The sequence below is a fragment of the Salvia hispanica genome, chromosome 2 (assembly GCF_023119035.1).
Source record: "Salvia hispanica cultivar TCC Black 2014 chromosome 2, UniMelb_Shisp_WGS_1.0, whole genome shotgun sequence".
Classification (NCBI taxonomy): Eukaryota; Viridiplantae; Streptophyta; class Magnoliopsida; order Lamiales; family Lamiaceae; genus Salvia; species Salvia hispanica.
Window position 1 is genome coordinate 27,487,546 of NC_062966.1, and position 19,421 is coordinate 27,506,966.

At 33.0% G+C, this 19,421-nt stretch overlaps 3 protein-coding genes across 4 annotated transcripts; 1 reads left to right on the forward strand and 2 right to left on the reverse strand.

The window, feature by feature from the left end:
* Positions 1 to 485: 485 nt before the first annotated feature.
* Positions 486 to 3,448, reverse strand: LOC125205425 (DNA-directed RNA polymerases II and IV subunit 5A-like). Of its 2 annotated transcripts, none has more exons than XM_048104348.1 (5): positions 3,313 to 3,448; positions 2,631 to 2,836; positions 1,808 to 1,987; positions 1,417 to 1,530; positions 486 to 989 (listed from the first exon to the last, which is right to left on the reverse strand). In XM_048104348.1, the coding sequence occupies exons 2-5, from the start codon at positions 2,826 to 2,828 to the stop codon at positions 864 to 866; spliced, it is 618 nt and encodes a 205-aa protein (XP_047960305.1). In that variant the 5' UTR covers positions 2,829 to 2,836; positions 3,313 to 3,448; the 3' UTR covers positions 486 to 863. The 2 variants fall into 2 exon arrangements, with proteins under 2 accessions (XP_047960305.1, XP_047960306.1); XM_048104349.1 differs by having other exon boundaries at positions 2,631 to 2,833; positions 3,313 to 3,400.
* Positions 3,449 to 4,674: 1,226 nt separating this feature from the next.
* LOC125205423 (histone acetyltransferase of the MYST family 1-like) lies at positions 4,675 to 8,916 on the forward strand. The gene is made up of 9 exons (XM_048104346.1): positions 4,675 to 4,983; positions 5,364 to 5,452; positions 5,640 to 5,699; positions 6,130 to 6,339; positions 6,575 to 6,643; positions 7,254 to 7,415; positions 7,923 to 8,016; positions 8,331 to 8,473; positions 8,556 to 8,916. Exons 1-9 carry the CDS (start codon positions 4,692 to 4,694, stop codon positions 8,757 to 8,759), a joined length of 1,323 nt encoding a protein of 440 aa, XP_047960303.1. The 5' UTR covers positions 4,675 to 4,691; the 3' UTR covers positions 8,760 to 8,916.
* A 1,728-nt stretch (positions 8,917 to 10,644) lies between these two features.
* On the reverse strand, positions 10,645 to 11,235 carry LOC125206651. Its single transcript, XM_048105893.1, has one exon. It carries the CDS (start codon positions 11,233 to 11,235, stop codon positions 10,645 to 10,647), a length of 591 nt encoding a protein of 196 aa, XP_047961850.1.
* Between the last annotated feature and the right edge of the window lie 8,186 nt (positions 11,236 to 19,421).

A 19,421-nucleotide genomic window follows, 5' to 3' on the forward strand; every position in this document is an offset into this window, starting at 1 on the left:
ATAATGTTGGATTACTTAGTTGTGCACCAATAACAGTATAGGCTTCATTAAAAATTAAAATACAAGAAATAATGGAAGTTTAGGACCGAATTTGCTGATGGATAAGATCTTTTGCTAAATTCTTTTTGTTGTTTAAGAGTCATATAGGAAACAAACTAAGGTGGAGATTATCCTAAAATACAAAATACAAGAGGAGCTTTTATATATACTTAAATATTTTTTAAAGATCAGTATGATTTTCTATTTATTCAGATGGCCATGGTGGCTAGAATTCTCAAACTCCTAATCTATTTAATTAGAGGCAAGGAACATATACATAAATTTATTTTGGTAGTAGCTATAAATTTTAACTCTTGATAGTACTTGCCTTTGTTAAAATACACAAAAACTCCCAAAACTCAAATATGTTGTATGTATTGGTGGGTCATGATTAAAAGCTTATTACCATAAACATCCACAAAGAAATACACTTAAATAAACAAGAGTAACCAAAACTGGACTTAGTGCAAAGTGCAAACAATATCATGATATACGGCCACTTTTATTATCACCTGTATATCATGATGGAAATCCAACTCACTTTCTATCTTCCTTTTTCTTTTTCAACACAAAACTTATACTTACTACAGTTTAATATTTTCTTAAACAAAAAATAGCACAAGAACAGTCATACAACTCATGTCTTCACAATCACAAAATCTATGAAATTATGAAGTTGCAAAATTAGTTTATAGAGAGTTCAATTACACCACTGTTAATATACTTATATGTATTCTGTCCCACATCGGTGACATAGCCTTTGTGCCTTATCGTCATCTGGTGCTGTCATCGACAAGATCAGCAAGTACAGATCTTCCCACGATTCAAACAACGTATCGGTAGGTGATATAACGTCCAGCAGTTTCACTCGGTCGTATGATCTTCACAACCTGCCCTCGCTTCAGCCCGTAGTATCTTGCAATCGGGTCAGTTATCTGGATACGAGGGAGCTGCCAACGGAAAGCATCAAGAAACAGCTTAGAATGGAGTGAAGTGAAAGGCAGATAGGAAACAACACGAAAAAAGAATTCGGGGCGTGAGATTTCAATATTATAGAGCTAAAAAGAGATCCACAGATAGTGCTGGTCCAAAAGCAATAGTGCAACCCAAATGCAGCATAAATCGACACTGACTATTCAGGAAAAGCCAACTTCAACAAAAACGGCACATGAAATGGTGAAAATGTACACGACACGATAGAAGTCAAGCAGTGTACAAGAGAGAATAACTGCTTCTGTGCTAAAGTAGCACTATTATAGCAACTCGAGTGTAATACATGAGGAATTTAGATTCCCACTACGCAAATATTCGATGCTACAGAAATCACTTAGCTGTGCGTAGTTAGATGGCATTGATTATTGGAAAATGGAAACTAACCTGTGTTTCCTTCACGGTGTACCTCTCCAGCAACGTCTTCTTTTCTTCAGCCGTAAGCAGCTGATGCTCGGGAACTAGAACATGTTCTTTTATGTTAACTAACAACTCAGCTTCCTGCACTATTGCAGCAAGAAAACATGAATTCCCTTGAAATACAACTGTAAATGAGGCTCACTTGTATGTAACTTTCCAAAACACTGCAACAATATTTGAAGCACAAAAATGCCGAATATCAATAATTCATAGTGATGAAAGCGATGCCTCATAAAATTTAAGAGTTCTTGAGACCATATAGCATGTTAAACGGAAAAGGAGAATGTTCTAATAAGATAAAATTTATTTGTATTGAAGAAATATAGAAATGAAATGAAATGAGAGCCTCAACAATAACCTGGAAGACTTCTAAGTGAAATTTAGTCGATATTTCACTAACGCAGGTCCGTGCAAATGGTGTTAAATTTTGCTGGACCACTAAGATTGCCCGATGAACGCCTTCTTCTTTCATGCGATTAGTGTAGGTCTTCATTGTCTTGACACCAACTTTCTGTTCCTCGGGAAAGAAAACGTATATCTGGAAATAAGCAGACAAGAAAAAAATGGTTATTAGGTGCTGCATCGGGGATTTTCAACAATTAAAAAAAATGCTCACAAAAAGATCTGAACTTTGTACTATTGTTTAGAACAACTTCATACTTTACTGATACTCTGATAGGCAACTACGTAATGGGAAATGCATCGAGCATTTCTAATGGATATCAGAGGAAGATAAAATTGAATAAAAAGTGTTATGCAAATCGGTACTACTACTTTCTTACTATGGGACAAACAACTTTGATAATAAAAGTTAAAACAGTGGCTGTTCTTTGCTAGATTGATCGTGTAACCTAGAAGACATCGTAAATAAACAAGTTTTAAGCATACAAACCAATGCAATTAAAACACAATAAGAAACTGATTCATCAGCCTCAATTCTAACATAAGCTCTTCCACTCGAATCCACAATCAGCCATGATATCTCACGTACGAGATACCTTAATTCATCACCTCAATGGCATTATTCTTTTCCGACATTGTTCCACCAAACACAACACCAGCTACACAATCATACATCTTGTATGCAGAGAAAAAAGATAAAATATTTTCCCTGATTTCAGAGAATACCCATTTTCAAGGCCACACATTGCAAAACATATTCTACATGAACGGAACCACACCTGTTCAGAGCTATTACGGAAGCCTTTATTGATAACGAGGTCCTCTCGCTTCATATTCTCGCCATGTTTCTGAACAAACTCATACTTTGTCATTTCAATCTCAAAATCTCCCACCATGTAGCCTCTATCCTTCAACATCTGCATCACTGTCTTCCGGATTCTGAAAAGCCGGGTAATTTCCTCTTCCGCCAAAACCATCTTTCCTACTTTATCCAAAGTAACAAAAAATTGAACAACACTTAAAGCCAATGTAAGACATTTTGACAACTACTGGTCTAGCAACACACACACACACACATATTATATCCAGTTAATCACCTAAAAATGCAATCTTTAACCAGATAAGGGTTTCATCCACTGTCATTAGCTACAAAAAGAAAACTAATAACCAAAACTCCTGTTTAATCAAGTAATGCTAGTATGCTACACCTATTTTTTCACTCAATGGCTTAGCAGCTACAGATTGATCAGCAAAGAATAGATAATCAAAATTAAATCATTCAATTTCTGAGTTTTCTTAATCCCCCCTCTCTATCTATCTATCTCCACACAGCAACCACCATTGAATTAATCCTTCACTAAGCCTAAATGTGGAGCCCTTACCGATTTCAGCTAAGATCAATGTATAAGCAGAAAAAAAGATCTTTAAATTGGATGATAAGATTATAAATAGAAAAATAACCTGAGCTTAACCACTTTTTTTAGCTGTGTAGAATGTGCGCAAAAGAGCGGGAGCGGCACAAAAGGGTTGAGAGAGGCTGAATTTATATACAGACACAGCAACGCACACAACACAACTAATATAATTATAAAATCGCCCCTTTACTCCGTTATATTACATCACTGATCCTATATTTTGCTACACACTTTCCAAACGGCATCATAATACCAAATTGATTAGTTTCCTCGAAATTATTATATACTATATGGTTCGAACATTCTAGGTTAATGGTTCTGTTTTCTTTTTAATTTTACAAAATTGATTTTTTTGGATCTAAGGTTGGGTTAAGTGCAAAAGAGTCGGCTTGAATTCAAACACAAGCGAATAAAATTGATATTATAAATTTATAATACTATTATTATATATAATAATATGTTAATTAAATCTCATTAGATTACTATGTACATTTTGAATACTTTTATTTATTAATGTTTTCAATTTACTTATTTTAAGTTGTGAATTTTTGTGATTGAGCTTTTTATTAGTTCAGTTATTTTATGATAATATACACGTCACTTAAATATACATATAATTTGATTACAAAATCTAAAATTGGTATTTCCTCCCTTTAAGGAAGTTGAGACATGTTTTTTTAGCATGAGATTTAAAAAATTGATGTATTAAAAGTTAAGGCGGAGAGAGTTAAGCAATACTGATTATAAAATTTTGCTAAAAATAAAATGATTCAATTATCTTAAGAGATAAGACAATCCAAAAATAAATATGACTCAATTATCTTGGGATGGAGGAACTATGGAAGCAGTATTAATCTATAAGAGCATCTCCGAGGAGAGAATGTATACAGAAAATGAATATCATTTACTTAACTTCTTAAAAAGTGAAATAAACCTTTCTAAAAAATTACATTATTCAAAGGAAAAAGGTATATAGTAAGAAAGGTAAATTACTTTTTAAGAATAAAATAATATTATAAAATGCATTAAAAAACATAAAGTGTAATACCTTCTCAGATATCTTTTCCTTTGAAGAATAATTTTTCATGAAATGAAGACAAATATGTTAGTCATAAGATTTTACCTTCTCTATTGATGAGGAGGTAAAGATACCTCTTCAAAATGAGAAAATGTATAATACCTTCTTAAATAGCTCTCCCTTGGATAATGATTTTTCATGAAAAAAAAGGTAAATACGGAAGTTATATTAGTTTACCTCTACCTTTGGAGATGCTCTAACAAAACTGTATCGAAGTACTAAATACTAAAAAAAGAGGGGATGAAGTTAGAATTTTAAGAAGTTAAGGGGGTGAGATTGAAATACACAAAACTCAACTGCTTTAATTAATACATTTCCCAACCTGCAATTTTGGGTAACCGGAAAATATGGTTTCAATTGACAACACAAATTCCACCACCGCCAACGGCCACGGCGCCGCCGCAGCGGCCGTCGATGATAATATGTCCACTGATCCTCCGGCGCAGGAATCCAACGGTTCGCAGCCGGAGTTCGACGCATATCGGAGGAGGAAATCGACGATTCTGCCCTTGGAGGTCGGTACGCGCGTCAATTGCCGGTGGCGCGACGGAAAGTACCACCCTGTGAAGGTTATCGAGCGCCGCAAGCATTTCTCCGGCGGATCCAACTATTATGAGTACTATGTTCACTACACTGAATGTAAGATTTTTTTAAATTTAATTAAAAAATTTATTGCTATGCTAAGAATTTCAAATTAACCAGTAATTTTTCACTGAGGAATTATGTTTCAGATATATTGTTTGCTGCTGACTTATTGTGGCATTTGGTGATGGTTATTTGTATGCACAGTGTTGAATTACTGGAATTGAACTTGATGAGCAATCTATGCAATTTCAATTCCTGTATTTTTAGTATATTCAGTTTTTTTTCAGGTTCACATTCCTCATTGTATCGCGCTGATTACATTTGATTTTTCAAAAACAAGAGATTGTTTTGTTGTTGCTCAAGCTTCGCCCGAAACTTTAGTCTGTATGATTCTGTCTTATTTATTCTGTGCACTTCTTCATTTTGTTGGGCAGTCAACCGCAGGCTTGATGAATGGGTACACCTTGATCAACTTGATCTCAGCTCTGTAGAAACTGATGTGGATGACAAAGTTGAGGACAAGGTAATATACTGCTCATACCTTTTGCTTTCCATGCTTAAGATAATTGTAGATGAAAAAATCAAGCTTTAGTTCAAATTCAGATTCATAGGGATCAGAACTCTCTTCTTTTAAGGAGGTTGTAGTACTGGAGTAGTTAATGACACTGAAAATTCTTCATCGAGAATGTACTCACGTGATAATATCTCAGGTAACAGGCTTGAAAATGACGCGCCATCAGAAGCGCAAGATTGATGAAACACATATAGAGGTATTTTCAAATACTTTTTGTTAATCGCTTAGCAATATATGTATGACTGTTTTGTGGTTATTTTGTTTTCTGTATGTATTGTCATTCATCATAGACCTATTGGTTCCTTATCATGAAGCCAATGTTACTTTTACGGTGTTTGAAAAATACACGTCTTGACACAGTTGTACAATCAGTGTGGGTTTAGATTATGCTTGTATGGACCCCCGGGCATCGTGTCTTGGTGTGATTCTTGTTGGTTTACTTCTTCTCTACTATGGCAGAAAGCTAAGTAATGTATCATTTCCCAGTGGTGTCCTAGGAAATGTCTAATAATGATTGTCCAATCAAGTTTATGTCAACTAACTGGTTTGCTATATGCTGGGACAAGTCACTCGAGTTACCTCATTTTAGTTTGGATTCCTAAGAGCTTGTGGTTGAAATTATATAGGGCCACGAGGAGCTTGATGCTGCTAGCTTGCGAGAACATGAAGAGTTTACCAAAGTGAAAAATATTGCAACAATTGAACTTGGAAAATATGAAATTGAGACTTGGTACTTTTCCCCATTTCCACCTGAATACAATGAATGTACAAAGCTATTCTTCTGTGAATTTTGCCTGAATTTCATGAAGCGCAAAGAACAGCTTCAAAGGCATATGGTAAGCTTCCTTTCTCAGCTGTTCATTTATCCTTGTTCACTTGTTTATTTTAGTTTGAATTAACTCCAATAATCCAGTAGAAAGTCCTTTAGTTTTGCAATTATGCCAGCTACTTGATCATTTGATTATGTTTCTGATGAATATTCTAAATACTAGGCTGTAAAAGGAGATACTTCTGTTATTTCTTAAATAAAGCTTTTCCTGTAGTTACTATATTTCATATTTGTATTTGCAGAAGAAATGTGACCTTAAGCATCCTCCGGGTGATGAAATATATCGGGACAAGACTTTGTCAATGTTTGAGGTAAGTATTGCATAACTCTAGAACTCAACTCTGAAGCATGAAGAAACAATTATCAACTATGAAAAGCCCTATTATTAAGCGCATGAGAAGTTTTTGGCATGAATAGAGAAACTGAAAAACACTTGTTTTTCTTCCCTTAAAGGAATATTTTGTGCTCTTAAATTCAGAGTCTTAAAAACTGTCTCATAATTTCTTCCCTTTATTGTGTTCAGACTTTCTATGCAACATGATGAAACATCATATGAATAAATTTCCCTTAAAAACCCGGATGTCACTCATGTTAGTTCGTATAAATGGGATGCCCTTATTAAAGATTAAAAGGATTTTTGTTACAAATGTTCCTCTATTTTTTTCTAAGGACCTTTTTTTTTCAAATGGTCTTATTTGGAAATCAAATGGAGATTTGAACGAGGCAGTTACTGGTATAGCCCTCTTCCTTTACGTGAATGTGGTTTACATGGAAATTTTATTTTTCAATATTAAGCTTGGCTCGCACCGTTTCATAGATGTACTTAGTATATGCAGTTGTCTTACATTTTCTGTTTGTCCAAATGTCCGGATTCCAAAGTTGGTAGAGCTATTAGAATGTAATTTTGAATTGCTATAACAGGTTGATGGCAAAAAGAACAAAATTTACGGGCAGAACCTTTGTTATCTGGCCAAGTTGTTTCTTGATCACAAGACCCTGTACTATGATGTAGACCTATTTTTATTTTATGTGCTATGTGAATGTGATGATCGGGGATGCCACATGGTGGGCTACTTCTCCAAGGTAAATTTCCCCCTTAGAAAATTACCAAGTTAATCTTGCTCACTTGTATCATCCATAATCATTGTTCACGATAGATGAGTTCTGATTGAGTAAATGGATAGACAATAAATACTCGCTCTACTGAAAGGCAATATTTGATAGTATTGAAAATTGAAATGGCAAGTCTACCATGTTAGGCAACTTCTATTTCATTCTTCAATTTGATAAATCCTAACTAAACGATAACAAGAAGTTAACTGAATCATTTATCACAGAAACGAGATTCATAAGATCTTCGCTTTTAATTGAGATACCCACATTCACTTGTATCAACATACGCTTTTTTCCACTGGCCATTTAGGGTCACCATCTTTGTCACAAATAGCAAGCCTGTAAATTGACCTCTTCACGTACTTACACGTAGTATGCCTAATGGCCTATTCCAGAGTTGGAAGGATAAGATTTTGCATGTTTTTGTCAGAAATGATATTTAACTTCCATATAATACTTTCATTACTTGATGTACAGGAGAAGCAATCAGAGGAGTCTTACAATTTAGCTTGTATTCTCACTCTTCCTCCTTATCAAAGAAAAGGCTATGGGAAGTTCCTGATTGCATTTTGTAAGCTCATTATTCATCTTCACGCTTAATTTCTACAGACTTTAATCACTTTAATGAATATGCTGAAGAAGTGAAACTTAAATGCAAATAAATGAAATCTAATCCTGTATGCTCGTAAATTTTTAGACCAACTATTGGACGGAGGAAGTTTAATGTAAGACTGAACTGCACATACGTTTGTATATGCAGAAAGTAATTGCCTCTTGTTCGTCTTAGAATTCTGAGAACGTTTCTGTTAGATATGAAAAGTTGTTTTGAGGAAAGGTTTATATTTGTACTCCTTTTGCTTAACTAACTGCAACATTCTGGTACAGCTTATGAACTTTCAAAGAAGGAAGCCAAAGTTGGAACACCGGAACGACCCCTCTCAGACCTGGGCCTATTGAGCTATCGAGGATACTGGACACGGGTTCTTCTAGATATTCTAAAAAAACACAAAGGCAACATTTCCATCAAGGTTGCGACCATTTAGCTATCATCGATTGAGCTCTACATCAATTCTTCCCTTTGTCCTTACTTCCTCCTCGTTACTTATCCAGGAGCTCAGTGACATGACGGCCATCAAGGCAGAGGATATCTTGACCACCCTTCAGAGCTTAGAGTTGATCCAGTACCGGAAGGGGCAGCACGTGATATGCGCAGACCCAAAGGTCCTAGACCGCCATCTCAAAGCTGCAGGCCGAGGCGGTCCTGATGTCGAAGGCAGCAAGTTGATCTGGACCCCTTATAAAGAGCAGAACTGATCTCATCTCAAATCTAGTGGAACTAATCTCCATTCCCCCCCTTTTGTATATACAACTCCACCTTCGTTATAACCTACTCGCTATTTCTCACGAATTCGTCAAATCTCCTATGTAACAATGTATGAGTGTGTATGTATCTTATCTAAACTTAAACTTAGATGTTGTATTTACTTAAAGAGTACATATGACCAAAATACGAATTTGGTCCAAAACATTCACTTTTTAAAAATAGGTCTATAAAAAATGAAATTCTTGTTGGAGTGGTCCTTTTTGACAGTTCCGTAAAAAAACTAACGGTTATGTCACTGTGCAATTAGCGTTGACCGTTAGTTTTTTTACCGAACCGTTAAAAGGACTACTTCGGCGACATTTTCATTTTGTTATGGACCTGTTTTTCAAAAAGTAAATGTATTGGGTCAAAGTTCAAACTCGTATTTTGGCCATATGTTTAGGACAAAAATTGACATTTACTCATACTTAAAACATAGATGTTGATATATTTGTCTCTTTTTTTTTTATCACTAGAGTACCTTTTTTTTCTTACCATGTTCGTTATGTGTGATATATGTCATCTTTAGCTCTGTGTTTGCCTCTTTTGTTTGTTTAGTTTGTACTTCATTCGTCCCGATAAATGTAATTTGATTTTTCCTATTTAGGTCGTGCCACACATTATAGACTTATTTTCTTTACACACAATCCAATTGTTTTAATGAGTCACTTATAATGAGATGAGTGAAGTATTTACAATGCAGTGTCGTGTTTTCGTGTTATGTCAGCGGTCAAATATTTTCTCTTAACCATCTCCATCTTAAAAGCTGTGTAGTTTGGACCTTTAGAAGACTTGGACTCGATTCGAATTGCGTTATTCACACTTCATATGATTGAAGTGGACACTTTATTAAAAAAATTTGTAACATAATTATCAATTTCATGAAATTGCGGAACAAATCAAATCTAATTTACATCAAATGTAAAGTCAAGCTACGTGACAGCCGTGGGTGGAAACAGAAAACAACCTTTACCTTAATTTGAAATTTAATTTCAATTGAATATATTCTTTTGTGTTTTCACCACATTTTGAACACGAGTCGCTGACTGCTAAATTGGACGAGCTATTGTTTGGTGGATTAGAATATAATTTTCGGTTGAAAAACATTATGCCTCGTGATGATGATGGATTATGCTAGTTAAAGAGTGAATTTTGACCTAACAATCATTTTTACCTTTTATTTAATTAAAATTTGGCACACTACTTTGTTCGAGCATATCTGTAAGAACAGTTATTAATAGAAGAAATAAATGCATATTGATAGAAGAAATAAATTTGGCTAACTACTTTCTATGTTTGCGGCGAATATACACACATAAGTTGGCAGTAGGCTAATTTGTTTGTTATATAATTTATTTTATTCATTTATTTATTTAGAGTTATAAAATCAAATAAACATTTGGTAAAACAAAACTAACGTGAACATAAACTGATGCTCATATTATAAGGTTTGTGGACCAAATATTTCTAACTAATTGGAATACTTGATTAAAAAATAAACACTAAAACAAAAGAAAATACAAAAAAAAAGAGAATAAAGTACTCAATATTCTGCAAAAATGTGGGACAACCTTAATTTGAACCCAAACATCATACCCTGACTATCATTATCAAAAACCATTCAGTTAAAATAAAGCAATAAAAAAGGAGAAAGAACAAAAGAATAAAGAAAAAAAAAATCTAACATTCTGAATTTTATTTACATCAAAATCACCTAAATTATTCGATCCGTTATACATTGATCGATTGTAAGTATACACCTAAATTTCCAAATTAAATTATGGACTACATAATTAAATATATATAAATTGAACCTTTAAATTTAAATTCATCTCCTTACTGCATAAACCTTGTACCGTCGTCAGCCGCGGCTGACGACAGCCGAAATTCCTTAACCGGTAAACGGATGGGTTGAATACTCATACTACGAGTATTCACCCCATCAAATCTCCTCTTCCACAAATTCACCTCAGCCGCGGCCGCGGCCCTCTTCACCACCGGCAGCGGCGGATCCATCTTGCTAATATCCAACGCCGCCGCCGCCTTAGCACTAAACAATTCTTGATCGAAGCTGACCCTCGCTACCGGTCTCCTTGATTCTCTCCGGCAGCTCCGGCTCACACTTTTCCGGCCTCCGGCGGCGGCGGCGGGAAGGAGGGTTTTGGTGGAAAAGTGTGTGTTTTTTCTTGGCTTGTTGGGGTGTTTGTGGTGGTGGGAGGAGGGGTAGCCGGAGACGCGGCGGCTGTTGCGCTTGACTTGGCCCATGCAGCTGACAATTGGGGAGGAGGGATCGGCGGCGGAGGAGGAGGAGGAGATGGGGATGGTGTTGAGCTTGACGTCTTTGATGGATAGGCGGCAAAACATGGGGAGGAAGATGCTTTTTTGGTCGTGGAAAATGGTTTCTTCATTGTAATTTGCGATTCCCATTTTCTTTGATTGTGATTTTTCTTTGAATCAAGAATTGTGGAGAGAGAGAGAGAGGTGGAGTTGCTAAATCGGAGGAGAGCGGAGGGAATTATGTGAAAAAAGGGGGATATGTGTAGCTAAATATGTATGCGTGATATCATTCTCATATGTATATTAGTTATATATATATGGTGACATAAGTCAGCAGTCACACAAATACTAAAGTAGGATTATTATATAAATATACATGTAACTGAAAAGTAGTACTTCCTCCCATTTCTATTAGAAGTCTCAATTTGCTATTTTCGTCCGATGCTCATTAGAAATTTCATTTCATTTTCATTATTTTTGGCTAATGGACATTATATTCCACTAATTCATTTTATTCATATTTTATTAATATAAAATTAATACTCCCCCCGTCCATGAAAATTTGTCACTTATTTTCCTTTTTGTCCGTCCCTAAAAATTTGTCACATTTCACATTTACCATTTTTGGTAGTGGCCGCACATTCCACTAATTCATTCCCACTCACATTTATTTTAAAACTAATATATAAAAGTAGGACCCACGTGCCACTAACTTTTTCAACCCACTTTCTATTACATTTCTTAAAACTCGTGCCGGATCAAATGTTGCCAAATTTTAAGAGACGGAGGGAGTAGTATACTGTATATTAAAGTAAGAGCCACATTCCACAACTTTTTTCTATTATTTTCATTTACAAAATTAAATAATTTCTGAAATCTTGCGTTGATAAAAGATGAGACTTCTAATGGGGATCGGAGGGAGTACTTCTTGAATAATAGTAGTACTTTGAAATGCCTACAAATCAACGAGATAATTAGTTATTGAGAAGGACAGTGAATAATATCATAGTCTTGAACAGAAAAAGAAAAGTTGAATTCCCTTGTAATCACAATCTATATCCCCTAACTTTAGTAATTTTTTCAATTAAATGATGTTGAATGACGATATTATGTATATCCGCACAAGGTTATATTAGTAAAATTTAAGTATGAAAGGGATAATGTGATAAGAGAAAAAAGGTGAAAAAGGAATGTTAATCTATGAAGCCAAATTTAGCATGAATAAACAAGTAAAATTACTTAAAGTTGAATAAAAAATAATAAATAAACCGATTTGTTGTTATATAAACCCGATTCCATAAATTTACTACTCTATTTGCATTTGCTCTACAAAAATGTTTTTATGCAAAAAGTTTGATTCATATCCCATTTAACATAAAAAGAAGGTTGGAGTAAACCCAAGATTAAATTCCTTATAAAATAATAATATTAATTGTTGTGCTGCAATTTCAACGTTTAATTAACGACATTTTTAAAGAAACATTCTAGGATATAATCAATAAGTAAAATTATAACAAATCTTGGTGAAGAACAAAGTGATGTTTGATTAGAATACCACAATATTGTTGGGTTTCTGGTTTAACATTAATTTGGCATTTCTTGCTATGTTGAAATTAAGTTAGAAATCCACTATTGCCTTGAATTCAGTTCAAATAAGTGGGATCCGGTCCTTGTATTTTCCCCACACATAAATCAACCTAAAAAGGTCTTTGAATTTTGTAAAGTTTTTTGTCAACTAACTTATGGAGTAGTAATAATTTCTTGGGATGAAGAATAAATTTTATTGAAGTCTTACTTATAGATAAGACTATTATCTACATGTAGAAAATTTGTGAATGTGCATGTAGAAATTTCAGTGAATATAATAGAGTAGTACTACTTTGGATCGGAGTCTAGTTTATAGATAATATTTACTATTATCTGTATGTACATTTTTATGATAAAAGTATAATTCTTTCATGTATTTTATAATGGGTAGTATATGTCATAACTTAAGGATCCAATGTACATGTATATATTATACAAAATCTAATTGAATGAATACATATTTTTTAATGTAATAGAAAAATGATCCAAATTATCGAATATAGTGAGAAAGAATTCAATAAGGCAACCGTAAAAACTCAACCACAATTAAAATTTATATAAGTATTGAATATGACAATAAATATATCGAAGTTTTATTCGCGCAAATCAGTGATTATCAATTTCCATGTGTTTACATCAACCCATTTGAGTAGTGTTGCCGGCTTATAAATGTGTGCATTTTTTCAAATAAAAACCAGCTTACTTCACAATATTTATTTACTTATCAAAATCAATGTTGTGTGCATGAGTTCATCCAATGACAAGTGTACGCACAAGTTACCACGTCTTTATCGTTGAATTGTTAATGGTCCTAATAAATAAAAATGAAATAAACTTAGGGTGTTTGTGGTAGTAATGATATTTAAAATAAGAAAGCAACTTATAACCATCTTGGAAAAAATATAATAAAATAAAATGATGGGAGTCGAAGAATGAGAGAGTTGAATAGTGAAGCGTGTTAAGATTTCTTTGTCTCAAAGGTAGCTATCTTTATAGACCAAATGACTTAGTAAATGGTTCAACTATAATGGCACTTATTTTGTTATGAAATAGTTGAGCAAGAGGCTATAGGCTATATACCCCTACATTATTAGCCTATTTTCACAATACAAGCAATATATGCATGATACCTAAATCCTTATTTAACTTACAATAAGGACCCCATTTTCAGCCATAATTCACTTTTTCTTTGTTACACAGACATTTTCAAATTCAGTCAAAACACATTCAATCTCACGACACGTGTGACGACTGTGAAATCGAGCCCTATTATGGATGTCCTTAGAGCATTCCAAAATTCGATGCTCTAGCTCGTTCCACAGGGACGTGGAACACAATGAATGCGCCGTGGGGATGTTTAAGAGACATATGTCACTTATATAGCTAAGGGTGCGATTTGTCAAATTTATATGAGATAAATCGGAGGTAATCTAATAATTGATATTTCAATAAGATTATAGGGTGTCTAAGCAATTAATTCATGCAAGTATGTGCTCAATATACCAATTATTCCTCAACAAAATTTAATTCCAATATTCTTTAATTTTTAAAACTTTGTAAATGTTTGATTGCGCTAGATTGTCATTGAATAGTGAATGCTTAGGGTTAATTTGTTTATACTTTGAAGATTGTAAATTGACATTTTATACACATGATTGGCATGTAAGCACATGAGAGATCCATATTGAATTGTTTAATTGATGATCTCACTCCCTTGATTGGATAATGTGAGAAAAGTTGGACATCTAAATAATAGTGTCTTTAGTCATGCCATAAAATTACTATAAGTATGGAGCAATGTTGAAAGTGATATAGACATTACATGAAGTTCCAAAGGAAAAAGGAAATGAGTGTGTTGATGGCCTCTCATTTCTCGTGGGCAACATTGTTTTGCAATTGAAGTGGACCTATATATCTATCTTTTTATTATCAACTTTTAGGCAAAGAAAAATGTCCCAAACCCCTCATACATCCATCCTTTCCCTCTTTTGCATATTGCACACATATTATGGTGATCTCCTTGGGTCAGCCGGTCTCACGTTAAGATGGGTCAAGATATATATCTTTTTGATCACTAGGGTCTAGCCGGTCTCACATTAAGACGAATCAAGATACATATCTTTATGATCACTAGTAAAATCAGAAAGGCAATTTGCATGTAGTTTTGCATACTAAATTTAAAATTTGTTAGTAAATTATCCAATTATGAATATGTGCTAATTTTGCAACCAATCTATTGATCTGTTCTGATTTTACAACCAATCAAGATTTCAACAGTACATAGATTAAGGACACTATCAGACGTCAACCAAAATGATGTCACATTTGAGTTTATATTAAGTCATAATAATGCTAAAATCTTGATTGATTATCAGAATACTCTGATTATAAATATGTAACTGGTATCGGGTTTGAATTCAGATCTCGACCGGTCTCACAATGAGATGACTTGTACAAATTTTGTAGTATGTAATTCACAAAAGCAATAAAAATTACTCAAAATTATTATTATTACTAATAATAATCGATTTCAACCATGCACGGTCTAGGTATAAATAAACATTTGAAACTTATATAAGAATTTGAAATAATTAAAAATTAAACATAACTTGATTAAAAAAAAGGCATGCATGCAGTCAATCAAATACATTCTGAAAATTTTACTTTACTAGTAATAAATAATCATGATTTTTTTATATTACGTTGATTCTTTGATTTGTCTAGTAGGTACTGCGATGCATAAAATTTCTACATTTACTTCAGAAATAAATACTAGGAATTACCTGCATCAGTGTTGTCGAGATATTTTAATATCTTTGACAAAAATAAAAAAAATAAAATAATACAGATAATCTTAAGAAAATGATGTAATTAGGGTCCCAGGTTTAGTTAGCTTAAAATGGCCTTTTATACAAAAGTCATTGTTAGATGTGATTGAAAGTCAAAGCTGATGAACACATTGTGGGATATCCTAACAGTTAGGATAATAAATTTGTATTTAATATCCCCAATGTACAATGAAAAATTCAAATCTCGGAACAAGTTTCTGTTTTCATATAGCTTTTTGATCTAATAATTTAGTGAGTAATTTGTTTGTAAATTTTTTAATTTTACATACTAGCTTTAAAATATTCATGTAATTAAAGTATACCAAATCATTGTTTTGTTCTAATTTGCAATTAATCAATATTTGGACAATAGTGTAGTTGGATGACTTACTTATACGATGTTATTAAATGTCATATTATACACTACCAAACAATATCGACTAGATAAAATATTATTTTTGTTGAATTAAAATTTTTCTTAAGAAAGAATGACATGGAAGGGAGAAAATGTAAAATGGAAAATGAGAAACAAGTTGGAAAGAAGAGCAATAAATGAAATTATTTAATTTAGTATAATTCGGCGTCGTTTCAATTAATTGCCTTCATTATATTGTCGTTTTAATTGATGCGAGATAGTGTCACGTAAGTTCGTAACAAATTATATCAGTGCCAGAACATTAATTACTTGCAAAATCATAACTAATCAATAATTTTGGTAAAATATAGGCGACCTTTAAAAATTTCATTATCGAAAAAAATTACTACTATTCATCTTTATTAAATATAGAAGTTCTCATTTAAAATCTTTTCACATGGATATTGCGATCCAGTTACATTCCTATGTACTCTATATTTATTTATTATATTTGATTTTTATTTGTGGGGAAATACTAGTAGTACTAAAATTGGAATTTGGAACTAGAAACGTTAAGACAAAGGCATACAATTTAATCCAACTAACGCTTTTGTCGACATGTGGATAGCATGTGATAAAGTATTCATGTGGGCCCTCTACTCATGATTTAGTTTTTTTTTTTAATTTTCGAATATTAAGAATTAATATTATAAGCACAAAAACAATAATAAAGTTAATTCTCTCTATATCTGGTAGCAAGTATTATAACCATTATTAAAATATTTCAAAAATTCATATTAAAATTGCAAAATAGATAAAGTTTATACATTACTAATAGGCAATTAACCCAAAAATTAATCAATATTTAGAGTGGTGAACTCTATTAAAGAGTTGTAACCTCATATAATCCTAGGACGGCAATAGCCCCCACCCATGTAAATAAACAAATAAATAGAAGGATTAATTAAACGTGAAAATAGTAAAACTACTGTAACTTCTGTTGACTTAATGGATAATCAAATGTGCTAATTAACAAGTAGATATTAGATTAGGGTTATTTTGTCTTAATAAAGAGAGCAAAAAGTAGCCTAAACTTTTGTAACTTTGGTGACTCATCTTATTACTTTAACTTAAGCCAAAAAAATAATAATATAACAAAAATAACCTTCATTGAGTATTAGCTTACTTAGAAATAAATTTATTTATTGGTGAGCGCTTGACTTTATTAGTGCCTATTAATTGACTTTGGATCTGTCTAAAACAGGTGAAAATGATTACTCAATGCCTTTGTTTCTTATCATAATCTTGGGGCTGAAATTAAGCACCTGAAATGAGTGAAGTGTGTTGTGGCAAATGGTGGTAGCTTGTGCCTCAATTATCTAACAAATGTAAAATGATTAGTACACAAAATCTAGATGACTAACATATTTAATTATTAATCTAAACTCTTGATTTTGGATGGAAGCAAAAGCAAGAAATCCGACCGTTAGGAATGGAAAAATTATAGAAGCTAATTTTCCTACAAAACTAATACTTATTCACTCCGTCCAAAAAAAATAGTCTCATTTATAGATGGCTCGAGTTTTAATGAAAAATTGGTAAAATAAAAATAAGAGAAAAAGTAGGTAAAATAAGAGGGATGCGGAGAAAATGTAAGTAAAAGTATAAGGAAGAGAGGAGAAAAAATGGGTAAAGTATAACAAAGAAACTTTCTATTTTTAGAAATGAGACTATTTTAGTGGATATTCCAAAATGGTAAAATAAAACTATTTTTTTGGGCGGAGGGAATAAAATAAATTTTTAAGTTAATTTTCTTTCGAACCACGCATTTTCTAGTGATGTTATCAAGGCATTAACTAGTGTCAACGTTGTGCGATGAAAGATCTATTTTATTTTCCTCGTACTAATTTCACATTGCCAATTAATCAATTAAATAAAAAATAATGTCATTACATATACTAACATGGTGGTGCTCGTGCACAAGTTTTAAAAATTGAGCAACAGAAAAAGGGAAAGATTCAAAAGAACAAGATGCACTAACATATGATATTCTGCCAGATTTTGTTCTTGGACTCATTTAAAAGAACAACATATTATTTCCTTGGAACATGCACTGCATCCATGCACACACCATATATATAATCTAAGCTTTTCAGATTATAAAAAGCTAACAAAATAATAATTGCAAAAATTGTTGCAGTGGTTGAGAAAAAAAATACTTTCTCCATCTCAACGACACATTTTCCTTCTTGTAATGCCTCTTTCATAAAATGACACATTTCTAAATACGAAAACCCATTCTCTCTATCAGACTTACTAAACGACATTACATATAATCTCATGTCGTAAAAGAAATGTTTCGCTTTGAAATGGGATAAATGAAGTATATTATATATAGCTGGAGGATGAGATAAAAGATCATGACCATATTATAGAAAAAGCTGTGCTTGCTAGTTGTCTTTGCTTAACTTATTCAAGTATTCAACTCTATCAATTGTTGCTCTCTTCCTCTCTTAGTCTAATAAACAGAGAAAAAGTTTTCCTTTTTAACTTATTTATTATTATTTAACTATTATCCAGTCAACAAGCAGACAAGCAAACGTGAAGCAGATTATTAATTATTAATAGCAACAATAATTGGGAAATATTCCTTCTTCTCATCATCAACTTATGAGGCTATCTCATGATAAATTAATAATAGAGCTCTGGAAATAAAATAAGATAAGCTGTGAAAAGTCTGTGATGAGAAACAACTATCCATTTAGGTCTGATGAATTCTAAGTTGTTTTCTTAATAATAAACTGTGATTCTGTAATAACAATGGTCTTTTTCCTGTTGGTACACCAAAATTCTAAACATATTGCACAGATTATGACAGCTCCAACTAATCCTAATTTATGCAAAAATATTTTAAAAAAGTAAAACCAAATGCATAATACATAATTTAACAGACCTGCATAATTTTTTATCATTAAGGATTCTGATTCTCATCTCCTTCCCCAGCTTGATGTTTAGGAGCTGTTTCTTCCACCACATTCAATTAATTAATCGTGGTTGGGTTCTTATCACATGGAAATTGTGGATGGGCCGGGCCTGATCTGATTTTGCTTCAAACTCCGGCCCAATTCAATTATTTTACATATTTGTAAGAGTTGCAAACTTGCAATACATCAAAAAATATAAATTATTTAACTTTTACCTGTTCGCATCGCAGCGTCTTACTGTAAATATTTTGGATTCAGTGCCAGTTCGCCGGGGCGCCGGCGCGGAGAGAGACACAATATAACGTCATAAATTATTTATCTGCTAGAACATATTCCCACATAATCACTTAGTATGATTTGGGAAGGCCCATATAAAAAACTAGAACAGATTTGGGTACTGATGGCCCACCATCAAAGAATCATATACAATATTAGGTGAGTGTGATTTGTCCAGTTTTTGAAAATAATGATTCCTCTTTTTGTGTGTATAAGGACATAAGTACCCACCATCTTTTTGTTGAAATGAATTAGGTCGTCTGACTTTTTAGGGGGGCTCGGAGGGTAAAGTTGTCTATTTGCAAC

What these genes read in the sequence shown, in the direction of transcription:
- LOC125205425 (XM_048104348.1), bottom strand. Translation starts at nt 2,828, where the DNA reads ATGGTTTTGGCGGAAGAGGAAATTACCCGGCTTTTCAGAATCCGGAAG. An exon ending in TTCACTTAGAAGTCTTCCAG is followed by an intron (nt 1,531 to 1,807) that starts GTTATTGTTGAG and finishes GCAATAGTGCAG; the next exon opens with GAAGCTGAGTTGTTAGTTAA. An exon ending in ACACCGTGAAGGAAACACAG is followed by an intron (nt 990 to 1,416) that starts GTTAGTTTCCAT and finishes TTCCGTTGGCAG; the next exon opens with CTCCCTCGTATCCAGATAAC.
- LOC125205423 (XM_048104346.1), top strand. Translation starts at nt 4,692, where the DNA reads ATGGTTTCAATTGACAACACAAATTCCACCACCGCCAACGGCCACGGC. An exon ending in AGACTTTGTCAATGTTTGAG is followed by an intron (nt 6,644 to 7,253) that starts GTAAGTATTGCA and finishes TTGCTATAACAG; the next exon opens with GTTGATGGCAAAAAGAACAA. An exon ending in GAAGTTCCTGATTGCATTTT is followed by an intron (nt 8,017 to 8,330) that starts GTAAGCTCATTA and finishes ATTCTGGTACAG; the next exon opens with CTTATGAACTTTCAAAGAAG.
- LOC125206651 (XM_048105893.1), bottom strand. Translation starts at nt 11,235, where the DNA reads ATGGGAATCGCAAATTACAATGAAGAAACCATTTTCCACGACCAAAAA.